This window comes from Lampetra planeri, chromosome 1, assembly GCF_965212315.1.
Source record: "Lampetra planeri chromosome 1, kcLamPlan1.2.h2, whole genome shotgun sequence".
Lineage (NCBI taxonomy): Eukaryota > Metazoa > Chordata > Hyperoartia > Petromyzontiformes > Petromyzontidae > Lampetra > Lampetra planeri.
In genome coordinates, this window is record NC_136107.1 from 16,528,094 (window position 1) to 16,548,030 (window position 19,937).

At 43.2% G+C, this 19,937-nt stretch overlaps 1 protein-coding gene across 1 annotated transcript in view; it reads right to left on the reverse strand.

The window, feature by feature from the left end:
• The window catches only part of LOC144723435 (gamma-aminobutyric acid type B receptor subunit 2-like), a 162,231-nt gene that overhangs the window by 108,074 nt on the left and 34,220 nt on the right, over positions 1–19,937 (reverse strand). Inside the window, exons 3-7 of the mRNA XM_078602198.1 lie at positions 14,914–15,084; positions 7,852–7,953; positions 5,611–5,676; positions 5,028–5,213; positions 4,094–4,342 (exon numbers count right to left, since the gene is read on the reverse strand). Coding sequence (XP_078458324.1) covers positions 4,094–4,342; positions 5,028–5,213; positions 5,611–5,676; positions 7,852–7,953; positions 14,914–15,084 — 774 coding nt within the window. The remainder of the gene's footprint in view (positions 1–4,093; positions 4,343–5,027; positions 5,214–5,610; positions 5,677–7,851; positions 7,954–14,913; positions 15,085–19,937) is intronic.

The following is a 19,937-nucleotide window of genomic DNA, read 5'->3' on the forward strand; positions in this document are numbered from 1 at the left end:
GGCCACCAGGTTTGCACACATCTCAGGAGGGATTTTGTCCCACTCCTCTTTGCAGATCTTCTCCAAGTCATTAAGGTTTCGAGGCTGACGTTTGGCAACTCGAACCTTCAGCTCCTTCCACAGATTTTCTATGGGATTAAGGTCTGGAGACTGGCTAGGCCACTCCAGGACATTAATGTGCTTCTTCTTGAGCCACTCCTTTGTTGCCTTAGCCGTGTGTTTTGGGTCATTGTCATGCTGGAATACCCATCCACGACCCATTTTCAATGCCCTGGCTGAGGGAAGTAGGTTCTCACCCAAGATTTGACGGTACATGGCCCCGTCCATCGTCCCTTTGATGCGGTGAAGTTGTCTTGTCCCCTTAGCAGAAAAACACCCCCAAAGCATAATGTTTCCACCTCCATGTTTAACGGTGGGGATGGTGTTCTTGGAGTCATAGGCAGCATTCCTCCTCCTCCAAACACGGCGAGTTGAGTTAATGCCAAAGAGCTCCATTTTGGTCTCATCTGACCACAACACTTTTACCCATTTGTCTTCTGAATCATTCAGATGTTCATTGGCAAACTTCAGACGGCATGTATATGTGCTTTCTTGAGCAGGGGGACCTTGTGGGCGCTGCAAGATTGCAGTCCTTCACGGCGTAGTGTGTTACCAACTGTTTTCTTGGTGACTATGGTCCCAGCTGTCTTGAGATAATTGACAAAATCCTCCCGTGTAGTTCTGGGCTGATTCCTCACCGTTCTCATGATCATTACAACTCCACGAGGTGAGATCTTGCATGGAGCCCCAGGCCGAGAGAGATTGACAGTTCTTTTGTGTTTCTTCCATTTGCGAATAATCGAACCAACTGTTGTCACCTTCTCACCAAGCTGCCTTGTGTAGGTCTACAATCTTGTCCCTGACATCCTTGGAGAGCTCTTTGGTCTTGGCCATGGTGGAGAGTTTGGATCTGATTGATTGATTGCTTCTGTGAACAGGTGTCTTTTATACAGGTAACAAGCTGAGACTAGGAGCACTCCCTTTAAGAGTGTGCTCCTAATCTCAGCTCGTTACCTGTATAAAAGACACCTGGGAGCCAGAAATCTTTCTGATTGAGAGGGGGTCAAATACTTATTTCCCTCATTAAAATGCAAATCAATTTATAACATTTTTGACATGCGTTTTTCTGGATTTTGTTGTTGTTATTCTGTATCTCACTGTTCAAATACACCTACCATTAAAATTATAGACTGATCATTTCTTTGTCAGTAGGCAAACGTACAAAATCAGCAGGGGATCAAATACTTTTTCCCTCACTGTATATTGTAAATCCACGGGGGTTCTTTCCTTTCTGTATGCTTTGAAAGGTAACCAATGTTTTGAAGTGCTGTGTGAATACATTCCCCTTTGGTTTTATTTTATTGGCGAAATTCAATGTGAGGTTGTACTGGCATCAGTATAACCTCCTATTCATAAATCACGGACTAAGTAGCTAAGAAGCAGCACGATTCCAGAACGCTCAGATGCCTCTCGAATTTCAAAATGTATCCATCCCTTAGGGTTGGCACCAGTCCTGGTTTTCCCAAGATTGTCCTCTTTTTGAGATACATCAAAAGTTATGTTTTTTGTCACTTATAATGTACAGTACTTCTTCCCTCTTCTGGTATTGTGAAATATGTGTTCTTCCCATGAAATGTCTTGTTTGTTTTTACCACAGGAGGTGGCAACCTTCGTATTACTTCTCGAATGAAAACGAAGGAGAACACCACAACTAGCAATCCATTTTCGAGTCGAAGAAAAAAAGAAGCAGATGGAGACATAGAATGAGATGGTTTGATGTCTTAAAGAATTACATTGAACAAACGTTTGCAAGTATGACTAAGGCAACACAGCTAGGAAGAAAGAGATAGGATTCATTGGGCCCGGTTGTTGGTTTTGAGCTGACCACAGGGAAAATTTATAAAAATATCACTGGACATCCTTACTTAATGCTCAATGATAAAACAGTTCCACGAGATAATGTAATTATGCTGCAAGTTCCCTTGGAGTGACGTCAATTGAGAACTCTGCTGACACGAGCTGGTGTAAGACGAAATGTGTATGTATTCTTTTGAGGTGTCCAAATCATTAGTGGCCATTTAAATATATCATTCCAATTCTGTTTAGACGTGTAATAAACAGACAATCCACCACTTTGATTTGTAGATTATCGGGAAAAGTTATGATATTAAACACATATTAAGGTCATCACAACACGAGAGTGTGATTTAGCAAACATCACACCTGCCCTCGTTTGTTTAACCAGTGGTGATGTTCACAATATGTACCAGTAGTCAGTTTATCCTAAAATGACAACGGAAAGCCCAAGCGAGGCCCAGACACCAACAGCTACTGGTGATATTTATGGCCACAAAGTCAGGAATGGAGCCCAGATATCTAGGTCCATGGGTGGAGCAGTGTCGTAAGTGATTCGTGCGCTGCGCTATGAACCTGGTCACTCAAGTTCAATTCCTTGCCATGGCTGACATCAGTGGTGAGCGATATCTGAATTGGTCCTGAGCACCCCTTCACCCTCTTTGACAACCTGCATTGAATAGCATGGTGAATATGGTCAACAGATCTCCTATGAATATAGATTTGAAGCTTTCGTGACTGCAGGAATCCATACTCTCTGGTTCTTTCGATAAATTCACGTAGGTATAAAATAAAATATACATAAATCACGACGTTTCGATTGCAACACAAGCAATCATCATCATGTGGGAAAACCACAGCAAGAAAATGTTTTGCTGAAGTGGGAGAGAGATGCCGTGATAAGAGGTTATATAGGTAAGAGAGGGGGGAGGGGCAAGGGAGGGGGGTAGGGATATGGGAGCGTTGCGTGGATGCTAGGCGATGGACGTGAAGCTGGACGGGGGGGAAGTGGGCGGGGCTGGAAGTGGGAGGCTGAGAGAGCTGGGGATGCGCGGGGGGAGGATGCAATCGAAACGTCGTGATTTATCTATATATATAAAATCGCAAATCTGTCTGTCTGTCCGTCTGTCTGTCTGTGTGTGTGTCTGTCTGTCTGTCTGTGTGTGTCTGTTTGTCTGTGTGTCGCCGGACCATACGCAGTTTCATTGGACGGCGGTTGCCCCTGGCAACGGGTAGCGACGCATTCGCTGCGGGGTGGACGCCATTTTTAATTCCCGTTAAAAATATGCGCACGCATTAACACGCGACTCTGAGGTAAATTCATCAAAGTTTCACGTCCTCTTCACTCCTCCCCCACCACAATGTGTGCAATTACTATTATAGGGTCGGTAGATAAAATTATAGCGATTAGACAGTATTATTGTAGCGCGTGGGGGGGGGGGGTAACGGCCCCTGTACCCAGCCTCAGCCGGGTGGGCAATTTAGGCGAGGCCGGAGGCTCTGCACGATACTAGGCCTCGACACCCCACCACACTATAGGCCGTACATATTACTGCACAGCGGCCCAGGAGATCGTGGCTGGGGGGGGGGGGGGGCAGGGGTAGCAGCCCATCTGTGTATATATGTAAGGTTATTAAGAAATATATTTTTCACCCGGGCAACGCCGGGTACTTATGCTAGTTTTTATTTTATACCTACGTGACTTTACCGAAAGAACTAGAGAGATCTCCTATGACTGATATGGCATGGGTAGGCCTCCTTCCTTCAGCAGCAGATTGACGAAGGCTGAACATAAGATAACTGTTGTATTCCACACGTCAAGGTCTTCGATTCACCACCTTCTTCATTTATGCTGTGTTCTTTACAGAAGAGTTGCGGCATGGGTGTGCAGCAATAACACATGCAGCCATGACACTTTATTACCTGAGACCCAAGTAGAGTGTGATAACTCTTACAACTTTCTCCCACTCACAAGTGTACACAAACAACACAACAAAAAGAGCTGCCAATTGCCACTAAGTCACGGTGACATCACCATAGAGCTTGTGCCAGGGTTGGCAAACTTTAAGGCCACATTACACGTGGAAGGCTCGCTGGCAGGTCACGAGGCAGATCCAGATGTTACGGCTTGACTGACTGAGATGTCTGGCAGACATTCACATACACACCAAAGCACTAAAACGTAGCAATAACGACTCACAGTGACTCCCAAAAAGTTGGTCTCGTTCAAGGCGTCAAGTAAAATTTGTCCGATGCGTTGGTTGGTGTAGCTGAATGACTCAATGGAAGCAATGAGGCTCTTGTCCGCCTCCAGCAACTCAATCGTTCGGTTTAAAACTTGCGCAATCACCCAGATGGCATCATAGGCGTAGCCATGAAACTTGCTGTGCGGTGCCACCTCACTCAGACCCAACATATGATTGTACTCCTCCTCATATTGCTGTGGCGTCTGGGGTTTAAAAAAAAGGAAACGCATTAATGCTTTGTAATGCACAACAACAACGCAACGATAAGGAACCTCCCTCCACAATATGTTGATGCAACGCTGCCCATTGAAAGGACATGAACTCTGTTAAAGTATGTTTTCTTATGCCCGTCCACAAAAACTTTTGACAATAAGATATTCGAGCACAAGAAAATAAGATCATAGGGAAATTCTTTACACAGTATAAGGTGCCTTTCATAAATTTCCATGAATCTATTTCGGCATATATGGCTTCATTTCTACCTTAAATTATCTGATTATTCGTCTTATTTGTTGTGCTTCCCATGCAAAAAAAGAGATCTTTGGAAATTTAACCTCAACACAACAGGACCCAATAAAATGTGCAGCCCACAGGCACGATGTGCTTTGGTACTCAATATCAGCCCTTACAAAGTCCACAAAATGCTTTTTTCATTTTCCCTCATGTACATAAAAGTACACGCTGTAATTTTAAACTTCATATGAATAACTTTTTTCTGACAGTTGTTCATTGGTGCATGGTAGATTACGTTATAAAGCATGACATTTTATTTTTTGTTTTTGAGCACTTCAACATCACTTCCATTCAAAGCTAACTGCATTTGTACAGATTTGTGCCCGACGTCATTTCGTATTATACTGCACATGCCATGCCACGAGCAAGGCTCACCAGCCCAGAGATGGTGCGAACGGGCCGAGTGCTGAGCGGCATGAAGTCCACATAGATGCAGTTCTCCATGGCAATGAGGAGGTTCTTCTGAGGGCACTGCTGCTGCGTATGCTCCCACCAGCGGCTGCCGTACCAGCCCGGGATCACCCACTGGTACTTACTCCCATACATGCCTTCGTCATAGGCCTGGTGTCAGGGACAGGAGCAGGTTTGAAATTATTATACAGAGCAGATTCCATATTAAAAACCAAATCATTTTGTGGATGAGAAAACTGGAGTCGACTTTGTAGAAAAATCACATCAGGTGGCACAACATGCATTATTCAAGAACAGCAATTTGAGCTTTACTGAACTCCTATACACTCTAAGCTACAGCCCAAAGATAGCCGCAACGTCTGTATTGCCTTGCACTGCTTTAAAAATGGAAGCTTTGGGACATGAACGATTTCATGTTCAATGAATGAAATCTTTAGCAGATGTGCCCTATATGTGAAATTGTGTAACTACAAGCTGTGAAAAAGTGTGATAACCGACATATGAACGTGCTGTGAAAGACGATGTTTGTTGTCTTGTTAGTACTCACGCAGCAAAAGACTTTTGCTGCCATTTCTTCGTCAAATTGGCCCAGAATAATCCTGACATCCGAAGTCTGGAATAACATCGTTACACTTATGAGCAATGGTGTCAAAATGAATGAAGACATATCAAAAGAGCACACTGCTGTTTGTATAAAATATTTACATCATCAACATGCATTCTTTAATTTATATATGTTCATACTCTTTGGGTCTTTCGGTAAAGTCACGTAGATAGAAAAGTAATTTTAAAAATTTCGATCGCAACGCAAGCAATCGTCTTCAGGTGAACAAATACAGCAGGCGAACTGCTGAGACAGGAAAAATATAGCAGGAGAGCTGCTGCAACAAGAGGTTATATAGGCTTGAGATGGGTGCAACCCAAGGGTAAGTGGGCGGAGCTAGAGATGGAATTTGCATGTAAATGTAAGATCGGAGAGCCTGATATACTCCACGACTACAGTGCTGAAGAGGTGGCCATTGTATTGCTAGAGATTAGCATGTCAATGTGAGATGGCTCCCGCAGCAGCGGCTGTGTTAATGAGAAGATTGGCATGTCAGTGACAGAGAACCGGGCACAACGCCACCTCGTGGGCAACAAAAGCTGCGGCGTTGGCCACTGCACTATGAGAGACGAGCATGTTAATGCAAGAAAACCACCTGAACAGTGGCCGTGCCAGTGAGACATTCAACCTATTAAACAACGAGAGCCACCGCCACATCGCGGAAAAGGGAGCAGTAGCTATTTTAGTGAGACATTTAACCTGTTAATGTAAAGACATTTAACAAGGTAATGTAACTCAGAGAATCGGAAATAACTACTAACATTGGCAGGTAGGCTGGAAGCATCACAGCCAGTTATGACTTTACCTGGTTAATAACGTCCTTCCAATGTGTCTCACTAATATAGCCGCTGCTCCCTTTTCCTTGATGTGGCGGTGGCTCTCGTTGTTTAATAAGCGGAATGTCTCACTGGCACGGCCATCGGTGCGGTGGTTCTCTTGCGTTGACATGCTGGTCCCTCACAGTGCAGCTTTTGTTGCCCACGAGATAGCGTTGTGCCCGGTTCTCTGACACTGAAATGCCAATCTTCTCATTCTTTATTTGAAGCTTTCGTGACTGCAGACATCCATAGTCTTTGGTCATTTCGGTAAAGTCATGTAGGTAGAAAAAATAATATGATGCAGGCTGCTTTTAAAGGTTAGAGATGGGCGTAGCCCCAGAGTCATAAACGAAGTGGGGGGGGGGGGGCTAGTGATGTTAAAGTAAGAAATTTGCATGTAAATGTATTGTGTAAATGTATTGTGTAAATGTGATTAGAACATCAATGTAAGCTTGCAGCGCGCCATCACATCGAGGACTGCATGTAAACGTGAGATCGGCTCACAGCACACCGTCACATCGAGGACTGTATGTAAATGTAGAAATGTGCATGTAAATGTACTGTGTAAATGTGATTAGCATGTCAATGTAAGCTCGCAGCGCGCCGTCACATCGAAGACTGCATGTAAACATAAGATCGGAGAAATGTGCATGTTAATGTACTGTGTAAATGTGATTGGCATGTCATCTTCTCATTAACACAGCCGCTGCTGCGGGAGCCATCTCACATTGACATGCTAATCTCTAATCTCTAGCAATACAATGGCCGCCTCTTCAGCACCGTAGTCATGAGGTATATCAGGCTCTCCGATCTTACATTTACATGCAAATTACAGATTGACATGCTACTCTCTAGCAATACAATGGCCGCCTCTTAGGCACCCGAAGTTGTGAGGTATATCAGGCTCTCTGATCTTACATTTACATGCAAATTCCATCTCTAGCCCCGCCCACTTACACTTGGGTTGCACCCATCTCAAACCTATATAACCTCTTGTTGCAGAAGCTCTCCCGCTATATTTATCCTGCCTCAGCAGTTCGCCTACTGTATTTTTTCACCTGAAGACAATTGCTTGTGTTGCGATCGAAACGTCGTGATTTGTATTAATATTTTTCTATCTACGTGACTTTACCGAAAGACCCAAAGAGTGTGAATCCCTGCAGTCACGAAAGCTTTAAGTCAAGATTTATATACGTTCATTAAATAAATGCAATGATCTATACAGTACACATTGTAATACTTGTATTTGTCCATAAAGTTGTAAAAACTGTCAATTATTTTCATATACTTGGTGTTTAGGATTGAATTCAACAAAAAGATGGATTCGTGAAAATCGCCCTTTCAAATGGGTGCAATCCAGACATACCTTGAGGTTTTGGACATTGACGCATGGATCGTTGGAGAAGCTCTGCGTTTCAGCAATCTGGATTCCCGCTTTATCCAGCTCTTTTGTCAAGTCGTTGTGCACCTGCCAAAAGATAAACGACAGTTGGGGTTCGTTTCATTATTATTATTGTTCACGCATTGACTTAGTTCTTCAGTTATTGTTCAGAAAGAGCTGACCCCCTGCAGTGGAAAATAAAAAATAAAATCTTATTAATTTGTTCCCATCAGCCAATCAAAAAGGACAAGTTGATTTGTAATTTATTTTCATCATTAAGCCATTGTAATTTTACTAGTAAACAATGCAACACATGGACAACAATGGAACTGTTGTAACATTTAAGAATAAAGCATTTTCGCTGTTAATTATGGCTTGAGGTGTTTTTTCCACACATTGTATGTGGTTGTGATAATTAAATCATTAAATTTGGAATGCACCCTCACATTGTCCAACTTGAAACTTTGAACATCAAAAACACTAACTCACAAACATCATCCTCTAATTGCTCAATTTAGTTTAAATATGCTGGATCTTTTGGAATAAACATTTTAAATACCTGTGAAACTTGTAACTTTAAGTACATCCCATATTGTTCAACACGTTATCATAACATTTGTATATTCTATCATTACTACTCTTATGCTATCTTTAAAAAAGGTAGTATAGGAAATTGGTTACAATCTATTTTTCAGCCACACATGGTGAAAATGACGTGATAGGATTGATGGAGGTGGCGACAGCTTAAGAAGGCTTCATTCAGCAGTGGATTGACCATGGCTGATGATATGAGGATGAACCTGGGTTCTCAAATGCAGCAGCTCAATGGTTTCAACCTGACCACTGATGACTGCACCAGAAAAGCCCCATCGGATTAAATGTAGTCGTTCACTAAACAGGGCTTATTCCAGTTTGGTTTGTGACACAAACTCTTTTCGGAGCATAAAATAGACACGCCCGTAGTATGTGGCTTGCCATGTTACGGCACTGTAAAGGTTGTCGTGATCATTATTATCATCTTCTTTCATATGACACAGTAATTTTGTAAAGTGAATTTATTATGATTTATTTGAGAAACGTAAAAAAAGTATATAGCATGTTAATTATTACATTTTAATTAATTCAGATGTTTTGCCTATTGCCACTGCATTGGCTTAACGCACATCTGGTGATTGTAGACTAATCATAACACCCCCTCAGCACATCAAAACATGCCTTAAATTTAGTTTTTATTGATGAGGGGGGGGGGTAGATTGAATGCGTCACTACTCTCCAACACTTGTTTCACAGACGTGTAGGATTATGTACACTGCTTGTCACCGTTGGGTGCAAGGTTGACATACCATGCCATTCTCATAAGCACAAAACGAGACCCAAAATTCATCAGACTGAGAATATAAACCGGTGCGCGCTCATCCATTCCCCCACACCGCCGCAACATCTACAGATAAAATTCACTATTTCCGATATTTGTTCTGATAATACTGTTGCTGAGATTTGATTTAAAACTGCAGACAAATGTGTAAATGCTTCAATTGCATAGACAAAAGCTCTGCAGATACGGATGCGATTCCTCTTTGATGTCACTGAACAAGCGCCTTGCATGCTAATTTTACCAGATGACTTTAAAGCTGTTTTAATGGTACTGTAGTCATGAAAGAATGCTCACTTGAGCTTCCACGGTGCTGTTGTATGGCATCAGTGCAATATACTAAAATGAGCGGATAAATATAAGTAAAATATTAACAACGAAATGTTGTATATTGGCCTGTTTCCTAAATTTATATTAAGAATAATTCTGCCAATATTTTTTTAAATAATAAATCGGGGTGTAGCGTGGGGCACAAAAAATATATATAACAAAAACCCTCACCCCTCACCCCGCTGCCTCACAAGTCATACAAGATGGCAGCTGGAGATAAGCCATAAAAATGTAACACCGCTCACAGCAGCGGCCCTCCACAAAGAACCAGGCAAGGAAGTAGCCATAAAAAAAACAGTTGCTAAAAAGAGAGAAGGGGGGGATTGCTAATGAAATTCTGGGGAATCTCTACATGACTTAAAAAGATGTACACCCACCGGGAGGGAAGAGGGGGGGGGATGCGACCGGACAGGGGGGACCCCTCCCTCCAGAGTGATTATTACAAAATAATAAACACCGAGGGGCAATTTGGGGCATCTGTGTTCCACGGATGAAAAGATGGCTTGAGGAGGGGGACAGAAACCAGGCCAGGGTGAGACTTAACAGATTGCTTTATAAATCAGGACATACACACACACGTACCCCTGATGAACAACTGCCCCCACAGCAAAGAGCGAAATCAAAGGGATTCCGGTGCTTTGTGAGAAGGCGTGACAGAAGTGACAGAATTCTAGATTTGAAGCTTTCGTGACTGCAAGGATTCCTATTCTTAGGTTTTTTCGGTAAAGTCACGTAGGTAAAAAATTTAAATTAATAAAAGTAAAATAAAAATAAAAATCACGACGTTTCGGAGGCAACACAAGTTTCCGTCTTCAGGTGGAACCGTCACAGCCCGACAGCTGTATCAAGTAAATGAGGGATTACAAGAGATACCACTCCGTATATATATTACCTTGTTATCTCGGCATCTCTTGAGGAAGGCCAGCGTCTCGAGAAGCTGTGACTTCTTGTCTCGTTGTCTGTTAAAAACTCTAACAGATAGGTGGAATTCCTCCTCGTAGAGGGCATTAATTCTAGATTTGAAGCTTTCGTGACTGCAAGGATTCATATTCTTAGGTTTTTTCGGTAAAGTCACGTAGGTAAAAAAATTAAAATTAATAAAATAAAAATAAAAATAAAAATCACGACGTTTCGGAGGCAACACAAGCTTCCGTCTTCAGGTGGAACCGTCACAGCCCGACAGCTGTAACAAGTAAATGAGGGATTACAAGAGATACAACTCCGTATATATATTACCTTGTTATCTCGGCATCTCTTGAGGAAGAGAAAACGAGACAAGAAGTCACAGCTTCTCGAGACGCTGGCCTTCCTCAAGAGATGCCGAGATAACAAGGTAATATATATACGGAGTGGTATCTCTTGTAATCCCTCATTTACTTGATACAGCTGTCGGGCTGTGACGGTTCCACCTGAAGACGGAAGCTTGTGTTGCCTCCGAAACGTCGTGATTTTTATTTTTATTTTATTAATTTTAATTTTTTTACCTACGTGACTTTACCGAAAAAACCTAAGAATAAGAAGTGACAGAAGACTACGACAAGCAACAGAGAGTACTGCGATGGGCAGACTCCGGGACATGGCCTCGAGATCAACAATGGGTGGTGTCTCGCAGAGAAGAGGGGCGAGGTGATGCTCGGTGCTGAGTTCGGCATGGACCGACAGAGTATCGCTGAAAGTTTTATTCTACATTTATCCTGAAGTTTTGAGTCACTTGTAAAGTCAAGGATTGCGATAAGTTGTATTGTACTAAGCTTTCACAGTTGTGTAAGAGGTGTGCGAATACAATTTACAAGTTTTGAGAGTGAGTGCCAGCTCCCACGAGCAGCTGCAGCCCGAGAGAAAGAGTGACGAGCGACGAGCAATCAACCGGGAGAAAGGGCGGAAAGCACCAAGCATCGACCAAGCCAGCATTGCAGAGAACCAGCTGCACGCACAACCGGGCATCGCCAGAGAGCACGGAGCTGGAGAGAAAGCGCAGCAGCGCAATCAGCGCCACCGAGCAAGGGTGTCAGCTGCCATCGGACAAGCGGCAAGCGCTATCGTGTCCCTTCAAAGACAAGCGTCGTGCCGACTCAGCTCATCCAGCAGGGGAAAGAGCCTGACTAGCCGCCCGTGAGGAAGAGAGTGCCGGCGAGAGCGCCGTGGGTTTGACCCACACACACCGACCAGCACCAACTGGGAACCAAGACAAGAGTGAGGAACGGCGACCAGCGGACGAGCTGCAGGCGCTATCTGACGACGGAATCATCACGCACCGCCAACGGCGAGCGTCGTGCCGACTCTCCATCCAGCAGTGGACAAGCAGCTCCAGCTGCTGCCGAGCGAGAGAGAGCGAGGACGCCGTGTGCATGACCCTCCCCCACACTCACCCACCCACAACGCATTACCCGGCATCTGCTTAACGCAACGAATTGATCAAGGAGACAAACCCACCAACACACACATATCGGGACTAATAAGAAGAAGATCAATGATGAGAGTGCGTCAACTATTAGCTGATAATCAAGAACATTGCTGCCCATTGAGTTACGTGGATACGGTCATTAAGAAAGTATTTTAGTCGTTATTTTTGTTAATTGTAACTATACCAATGAATTAATTGACGAAACTAAACGTTTAGAAACCTACGTTACGAACCCACACACTCACAGGGGGACTATTGTGTTGAAATCTTTCTTTTGATCACAGAATCTTGCCTGCGGATTTATTGAAGCCTTAGCCAATTGATAAGCATTTGATGAAGCAGGCACACTGCCGCACACCATTGTTCCAAGACATTTCGTTAATTACATAATCTTACCAATGAATTCATTGAGGTCTACTTTTGCCTTCGGGACATGTTTCTTTATTGCCGTTCGTATGAATATCGTCATATTAATTTTTAAGGACTTTTTTCCTATCGCCGAATATGCCCGCGTTACTCTGATTGTTCTGTTACCCAGTTTACCAACGTAATCATTGCGGGTTAAATGTACGGATCAATGAGGGGAACATCTCCAGGAGTACTGTGTTGACAATTCCAAGCATAAGAGTCCGCATATTAGAATGCTATGTTTTTATTAGAGATTATTATATAGATTAAAGTTGCTTAACACAGAAGTGTCTGAGTGGTGCCTTCCTAAGTTCATGCATAATAATCTTAATTATGAGAACTGTATCCTGCAGTGAGATTTGAATTTGGAGACATGACGTAAAAACACTAAGACACAATCAGTAAATGTTAAAGCGAGAATAATTGTATTATCCTGATTGATAATACAACCCTAGACAACGAAGCCAAGCTTAATTTAACATAATTACATCACACTTGTATAACTTCATACAATTCATATTCTTGGTTTTTTCGGTAAAGTCACGTAGAAGGGAAATAATAAAATAATCTATATATATAAAATCGCATATTAATATAAAACAACAAGAACATTTTCTTGCTGTGGATTTCACACCTGATGATGATTGCTTGTGTTGCAGTCGAAACGTCGTGATAATTTTTATTGTTTTATATTTATATTATTTTATTATTTCTCTTCTACGTGACTTTACCGAAAGAACTATGAATATGAATCCCTGCAGTCACGAAAGCTTTTAATCAAAATTCATACAATTCATTGTATTATCCCGATTGATAATACGACCCTAGACCATGAGGCAGAGCTTAATTATCATAACGGCATGCATTAGCATAAGCGCATACATGTGCATAACTTAATACAATTACACCTTCCTTTTGCGCGTAATTACATAAATTATGATAATTTAGGATAATTACACATTTTCCCATTTTCATTTAAATTGTATTATTTTTATTAATTTTTCAAGACTCGACATATACAACAGAAAGCAACAATTGTATAAACAAAAATGTGGTGTGGTTGCATTATTATCTCTACATTTGCAGAATTATATCCTACTTAAACTGTGCTACTTGAACATATATGGTTTAATTTGCATATTTACAAAAAGACAATCTCTGCCAAAAACCCTGTGGCAATGTGGTTTAACCTCAAACAATGCTCAGGCCCGCGTCTGTCCTGAATACTCGTTTATGAACGTTCACTTATAAGAAGAGCACACATCACTGAGTGTGTGAGGATAATTTAGCGGCAGGCATGGGGCTTGAGGTCAAATTTCCCACCAAAGGTATATAATTCCATGCCTTCAATCTATTTATAACATCGCTTAATATACTTATGTTTGAGGAAAGTTATCATTACAGCTATATCTTGGCAAACACAAATGGTAGCGCCCCTGGCCTAGACAACCTGCGAGGGCTCATGTCCATGCATGGGCACGGCAACTTGTAATTTACACCATCACATAAAAGCATGTGCAATTTTCAGGAGTAATGTTATGCAAATTAAGCTGCTGCGCTAATACTGTATCGTTACAGGATTGTTCCGAGCTCCTGGCTTAAAGGTCGGCTTTGAGCGTGGACGTGGTTCCCTGTTTATTGCCGCACGACTCCTCAAGGAACCGAACTGTCCGGCAATCTGTGAAAGTGTAATCAATACTGAGAAAAGTAAAAGTGGTGAACGTCGTTAAATATTAACGGTCTTCCTTTTTCAATATAATTGGACCACATCCATCCTGTATTAACCTCAACTTACATATGCATATTCCTTTAAAGCATATTCAGTTTGTTCTCTATGGTGTTGGTATATTACTCTATTCACATAGCTTATAATGGCTAAATATGGCATGCAAAGGTCTCAGTCTGCAGAAGCAGATCCTGTTTTTTAATTATTATTACACGCTTTTATTTAACTCACTCCGTCTGTTGTATCCTCAAAAACAATCTTGTAACTCAATTTTTACCCACTTCCCAATGTGCTATCGACTGCAAACTTGAAATAAAAACCTTTGTCATACTGATGACAAGACTATATTCTATCATAAAAAATCCAAAACATATATTTTTCAACATTTTACACGCTTTTATTTAACCTACTCTGTGTGTTGTCGTATCCTAAAATCTTGTAACTCAATTTCAACCGTCTTCCCAATGTCGTATCGACTGCAAACTTGGTATATGTATGTCATACTGATGACAATACTATATTCTATCATTAAAAATTAAAAATATATTTTTTTAAACAATATTTTTTATGGCTCTAATTGTCCACGCTCAACTCACTCGGGGAGCCACGCCGAGGGGCGGGGGATGTGGAAGGAGGGGAGGGGCGATGGAGGAAGGAGGCAGGGGGAGGGGCTGCTCGGACAGTACATTTCATTAAAGCGTGTATTTTTAAAAGTATTTTTTAAAAATGTTTGTTTGGGCGACTTTCCGCTACGAGGAGTTGGGCGACGCTGTCGTTGGCAGGGCGCATGCCAGCTCACGGGCGCACCTCGGAGAAGCGCTGCACGTCCTGTGCGAGCGTGCCCACGCGCTGCCACTTGTAGTGCTGCAGGAACCTCACGATGGCAGGGTTCACTGCGTTGTCCGACGGCACCGTGCGGAAGAAGTTCGGGTACTTCTTCTTGTCCGAAAGCACGGGTGTTGTGGCCGCAAATGACAGCTGCTCCCAACATTGACGACAGAGCGATAGAGAGAGATTACGGAGGAGGCAGACAACACCGAGCGAGGTGAGAGATCGACGTGCCAGGTGCATATCATTCGCAAATGCACATGCAAAATAAGACAGGCAATATAAGAGGTGGAACATCATTTTTTTCGTCAATTGTTAAAGCAGAAATTCATAACAGGAGCAAGCTCATTGCAGAGAGGCGCCAAGGTGAGAGGGCCATGCAGCCCCCTGGATAAACAAAATGACACCGACATTAACCGTCCATGTACATGCTTAAGGCATACTTATAGCATGCGTACACCACACACATATATTATACAAATTACCGAACAATACTAAACCGTTAAGCTGTCCATTCGATGTGGAGCATACGGATTCCCCCTCCATTACCCCTAATGCGTGCCATGAAGGAGCGTGGGAAAGCTCGTTCCACCCCATGCTACCCCTTTGCTTTAATCGCTGGTTGAAAGTCAGGGCAAGTGCGGCCGTGAGAGTCTGGGGCAGGAGGGAGTGTGCTGCCAGTGTGCTGTCATGCAGCACACATTTATAATTCGCTGCAGGCCCCATCACTCATGCAGGGATCCCTAAGTCTGTATGTTTGGTAGCCATTGGCAGTGTTTTGCACAGTACCAATACAGTATTGTATGTAATAGTTTACTATGATCCGGGGGCAGACAGCCCAGAATGATACAATGTTGAGAAAGCACTGATCTGGGTTGGGCTAGAGTGTAGGCCCATTCACCTCTAAAATACATTATCCCTTGCCACGAAGATGTGTGACAATTAAATATCATATATCTCTGCAATGGCCCTTCTGTGCTTAGAAGAAGGGCCATTGCCCATAATGTCACCTATTATATATTGTTTTCCTTTCAAGGCCACAGTGTTATTGCTGGGTGTGTTGAGTGTGTTTTGTTAATTGTGCGTGTACACCACAGCCGATGCAGCATTGCCTAGATCCCATTCATCACTCATCTCGTCACAACATCTTAACCACAACGGTTCAACCTGCAATCTAATGAATTATTCCGAAAAAATATTAAGTATTCCCTAATCATGAATTTATACATTTAATTATTTATTATAAGATGATCTCTTTATGGCCACTCCGTATACGAAACTGCACGTTCGCACTACTTATGCAGGCAGATGAACGTGTGAGCACGTACCCAGGAGAAGAAAAACATTTGCAGTCAACAGCCACGATCCTCCAAATTCATTACAGCACCCCCGTCTTGACCCTTTCATGCAATAATGATAATCACTTCACGCGAGACTGAAAGCTGCAAGTGTGTACATTGCAGTTTTTCACCCTTAATCCATTATATAAACCAAGCTTTTGTGTAGCATTGATCTGTACCGAGGCTGGCAGTGCCTGACACTTGGTGATTTGTTTCATTAAGCTGATGGATTATTCAAATGATAATCTGTATACTCTTGTACTCTATATTGAAGTAAATCGGTCCACATAGGAACAAGAGCAAATATATTAAGTGCTACAGAAATGCAATAAATCGTAATGTTTCTTGGAATTTTCAAATTACCATCATGTGTTCCCAATCTCGGTGATTGTGATATGTGCTTTTAACAAATATATAGCTTTTTCATCACTCAACAGGAATATACTAAAAGTTAACCATCCACCCGCAGTTCTTGACATACTCACGAAATAATCTATTTCTTGCATGTTTGTTTAAGTTATGACTGTATTTGCAATTATAATGGGGGAAGAAGATGACAACCTGCTCGCGGTCTTTCCTGCTATGTGCGAAAGCACAACGAATGTCATCACATCTAGGGCCGAATGCCCGGCAAAGGTATCCCGGCCTAAAAAACAACAGTACAGCCAGTGAGCTGGAACACGTACACCAAGCTCTCAGGATGAACGGATATTCTGACCGTACAATCTGCAAAAACAATCATCTGAAGATCCAACCAATACCATCACTTTGCCATACATAGCAGGGGTTACCAAAAATATTTCCAAAATCTTAAACAAACACAAGATCCAGGTTCGTTTCAACACAGTACACAAAATCCGTGATTGATCCCATCTGTAAAGGATGTGATTCCTGATATGCAATACCCTGGTGTCTACAAACTGAGTTGTGGCTGCGGCAGCAGTTACATTGGGGAAACGAAACGACATGTCTCGGACCGCGTTCGCGTACACACAAAGCAGATCTGAAACACGGCAGGACGTTTAAACGCAGTGGGCTCACGAAATTGACTTTCCAAGACGAAGCTACTCTGCAAACCCACCGGCAATTATCAGATATTTGTTCATGAAGCCATCCAGATATATAAACACAGACACAACTTCAACCGAGAAGATGGGTACAAACTGAGCAATCATTGGAAGGACGTTATTAACCAGGTAAAGTCTTCACTGACTGTGATGTACCCCTACCTGCCTATGTCAGCTGCTATTTCCGACTCTCTGTGTGTCTCTCTCTCTGTGCATCTCTCTCTGATCTCCACTCCAGTGGCCCGGGTGCTGCCGCGGGGTCCACTTTCTGCCCGGCTTCCTTCTTCCCCCCCCCTCCCCTGCAGCCGATCTCTCCAGTGCTGCCGCGGTGGTCCACTTTACTCCAGTGGCCTGGGTGTTGCTGCGGGGTCCACTTTCTGCCCGCCTCCCCCCCTTCTCTCCCCCCCCCCCCTACTGCCGAGGCCTATATAACCTTGTGCCACAGCAGATCTCTTGCCTACTTCAGCAGTGTTTTCTTGCTGTGGTTGTCCCACCTGATGATGATTGCTTGTGTTGCGATCGAAAAGTCATGAACTATTATTTTTTTACCTACGTGACTTTACCGAAAGAACCAAAGAGTATAGTATACAGAGCATTTCACAAGGTCTAAGCAATGTGAATGTCGGCCCGTCGATGCAAGTCATGCAGCTTAACATCGAAGGCATCTCCAGTGCGAAATGCAATTACATTGAGAAGATTCTCCAGTTTCAAGATTTTGACGTCCTTGCACTGGAAGAAATGCATCTAGATCGACAGTGCCCTCGATCAAAGATAATCGGATACACTCTCATTGCTGCAAGCCACCATCTGAAACATGGCCTTGCAACATGCATAAAGAACAAACTGAAGGACAAGGTCCAGGTCATGCCACACACCTCGCCACACTATATCGCCATCAAGATCAATGACGTGACAGTGGTCAATGTCTACAAGCCTCCAGGTATGGAATGGCTGTGTCCGGCATTATTGCAGCCAAGCCACCCTATCATCCACATAGATGACTTCAACAGCCACCACACATTGTGGGGCTATAGTGCCAACGATAGAGCAGGTGAACAACTAACATCATGGGCAGCGGCAGAAGACCAGCACTTGCTATATGACACAAAAGACCGCAGTACTTTCAAGTCGGCGAGGTGGAAAAAGTGCTATACGCCCGATTTAGGTTTTGTGTCTCAGGATCAGAACGGAAATCCGATGCTGTTAATGAGAAAAGTCCTAGACAACTTTCCAAATAGTCAAACATAGACCTGTAGTGATCCATATGGGTATTCAGATTCCGCTCTTCCGCTGCACACCAAAACCGCGTTAGAATCTGAGACCAGCTGAATGAGTGAATTTCACTGCGGACTTGGAAGAATCAGTTGGAATGATACCTCCACACACAGTCAACTACCTTCGCTTTGTTGGTTTCATAAAGGCAGTTGCCAAGGCCAACATCGCAAGAGGCTTCAACAAGGTATTTACTCCATGTTGGACTCTAGAAAGCAAACAGCTTTTCTGGAAATGCAGTGCTGATTAGAAGCAGGAGTTCATATTCTTAGGTTTTTTCGGTAAAGTCACGTAGGTAAAACATTAAACATGGGCATTTTCGTTCTTTTCTATCATGTGTATCAACAGGTGCTTGTACACACACGTGTCCACGTACACTTGCACCACACTCTCTTTTGGCCTCCCCTCCCCCTCTCTGTCCAATGCGTTGGCGTGTGCAGCAGTAGTTGCTTGCGCACAACCACGTCCACGCCGCCGACTTGTACCACGTCGTGCATTCTTTTGGCCCCGCCCCCTCCCGATGCGTTCTACGTGGCACGTCGTGCCGTCTTTGAGCCCCGCCCCCCTCCCTCCCGATACGTTCCATTCATTGGCTACCACATTCTGATGAGCTCCCCCCCCCCTCTCCTCCCCCCTCAACTTGCTTTTAAGGGATTACATCTTGAATCATTGCCTCACTTGATGCAGCAAATCTGGCTGTGACGGTCCCACCTGATGACGGAGACTTGTGTTGCCTCCGAAACGTCGTGATTTTTATTTTATTTTACTTTCATTAATTTTAATGTTTTACCTACGTGACTTTACCGAAAAAACCTAAGAATATGAATCCTTGCAGTCACGAAAGCTTCAAATCTAGAAAGAAGCAGGAGACTGCAAAAGCCGTACTCGAGGTACTGAATTTACAAAGAAGAGAAAGGTGGCGTGAAACAGTTGAGGCACTTGACTTTGCAAAATCTAGCCGTAAAGCCTGGCGCCTCCTGAGGTTGATGGAAGCAGCCGCGATGTCAGCCTATAAACCTCCGCAAGTCAGTCCTGACGAGATTGCTAGGCAACTTATCAACAATTCACGAACTTCCATCGACAAAAACACAAGACGGCAAGTCTACAAATCACTTTATTGCACACTAGATAACTGCAAAGAAATTTCTGAATTCTCCCGTCTGTTCTCAGTGGAGGAATTGCCCAGTTGATATTCGGGAAAGCCTCAGGTCTTGATGATATGTATGCCGAATTAATCAATAACTTGGGACCAAGAGCGAGAAAATGGCTAGCCACATTCTTCACTGACATCCACTCCACAGGCATCGTTCCGAAGGAGTGCAAA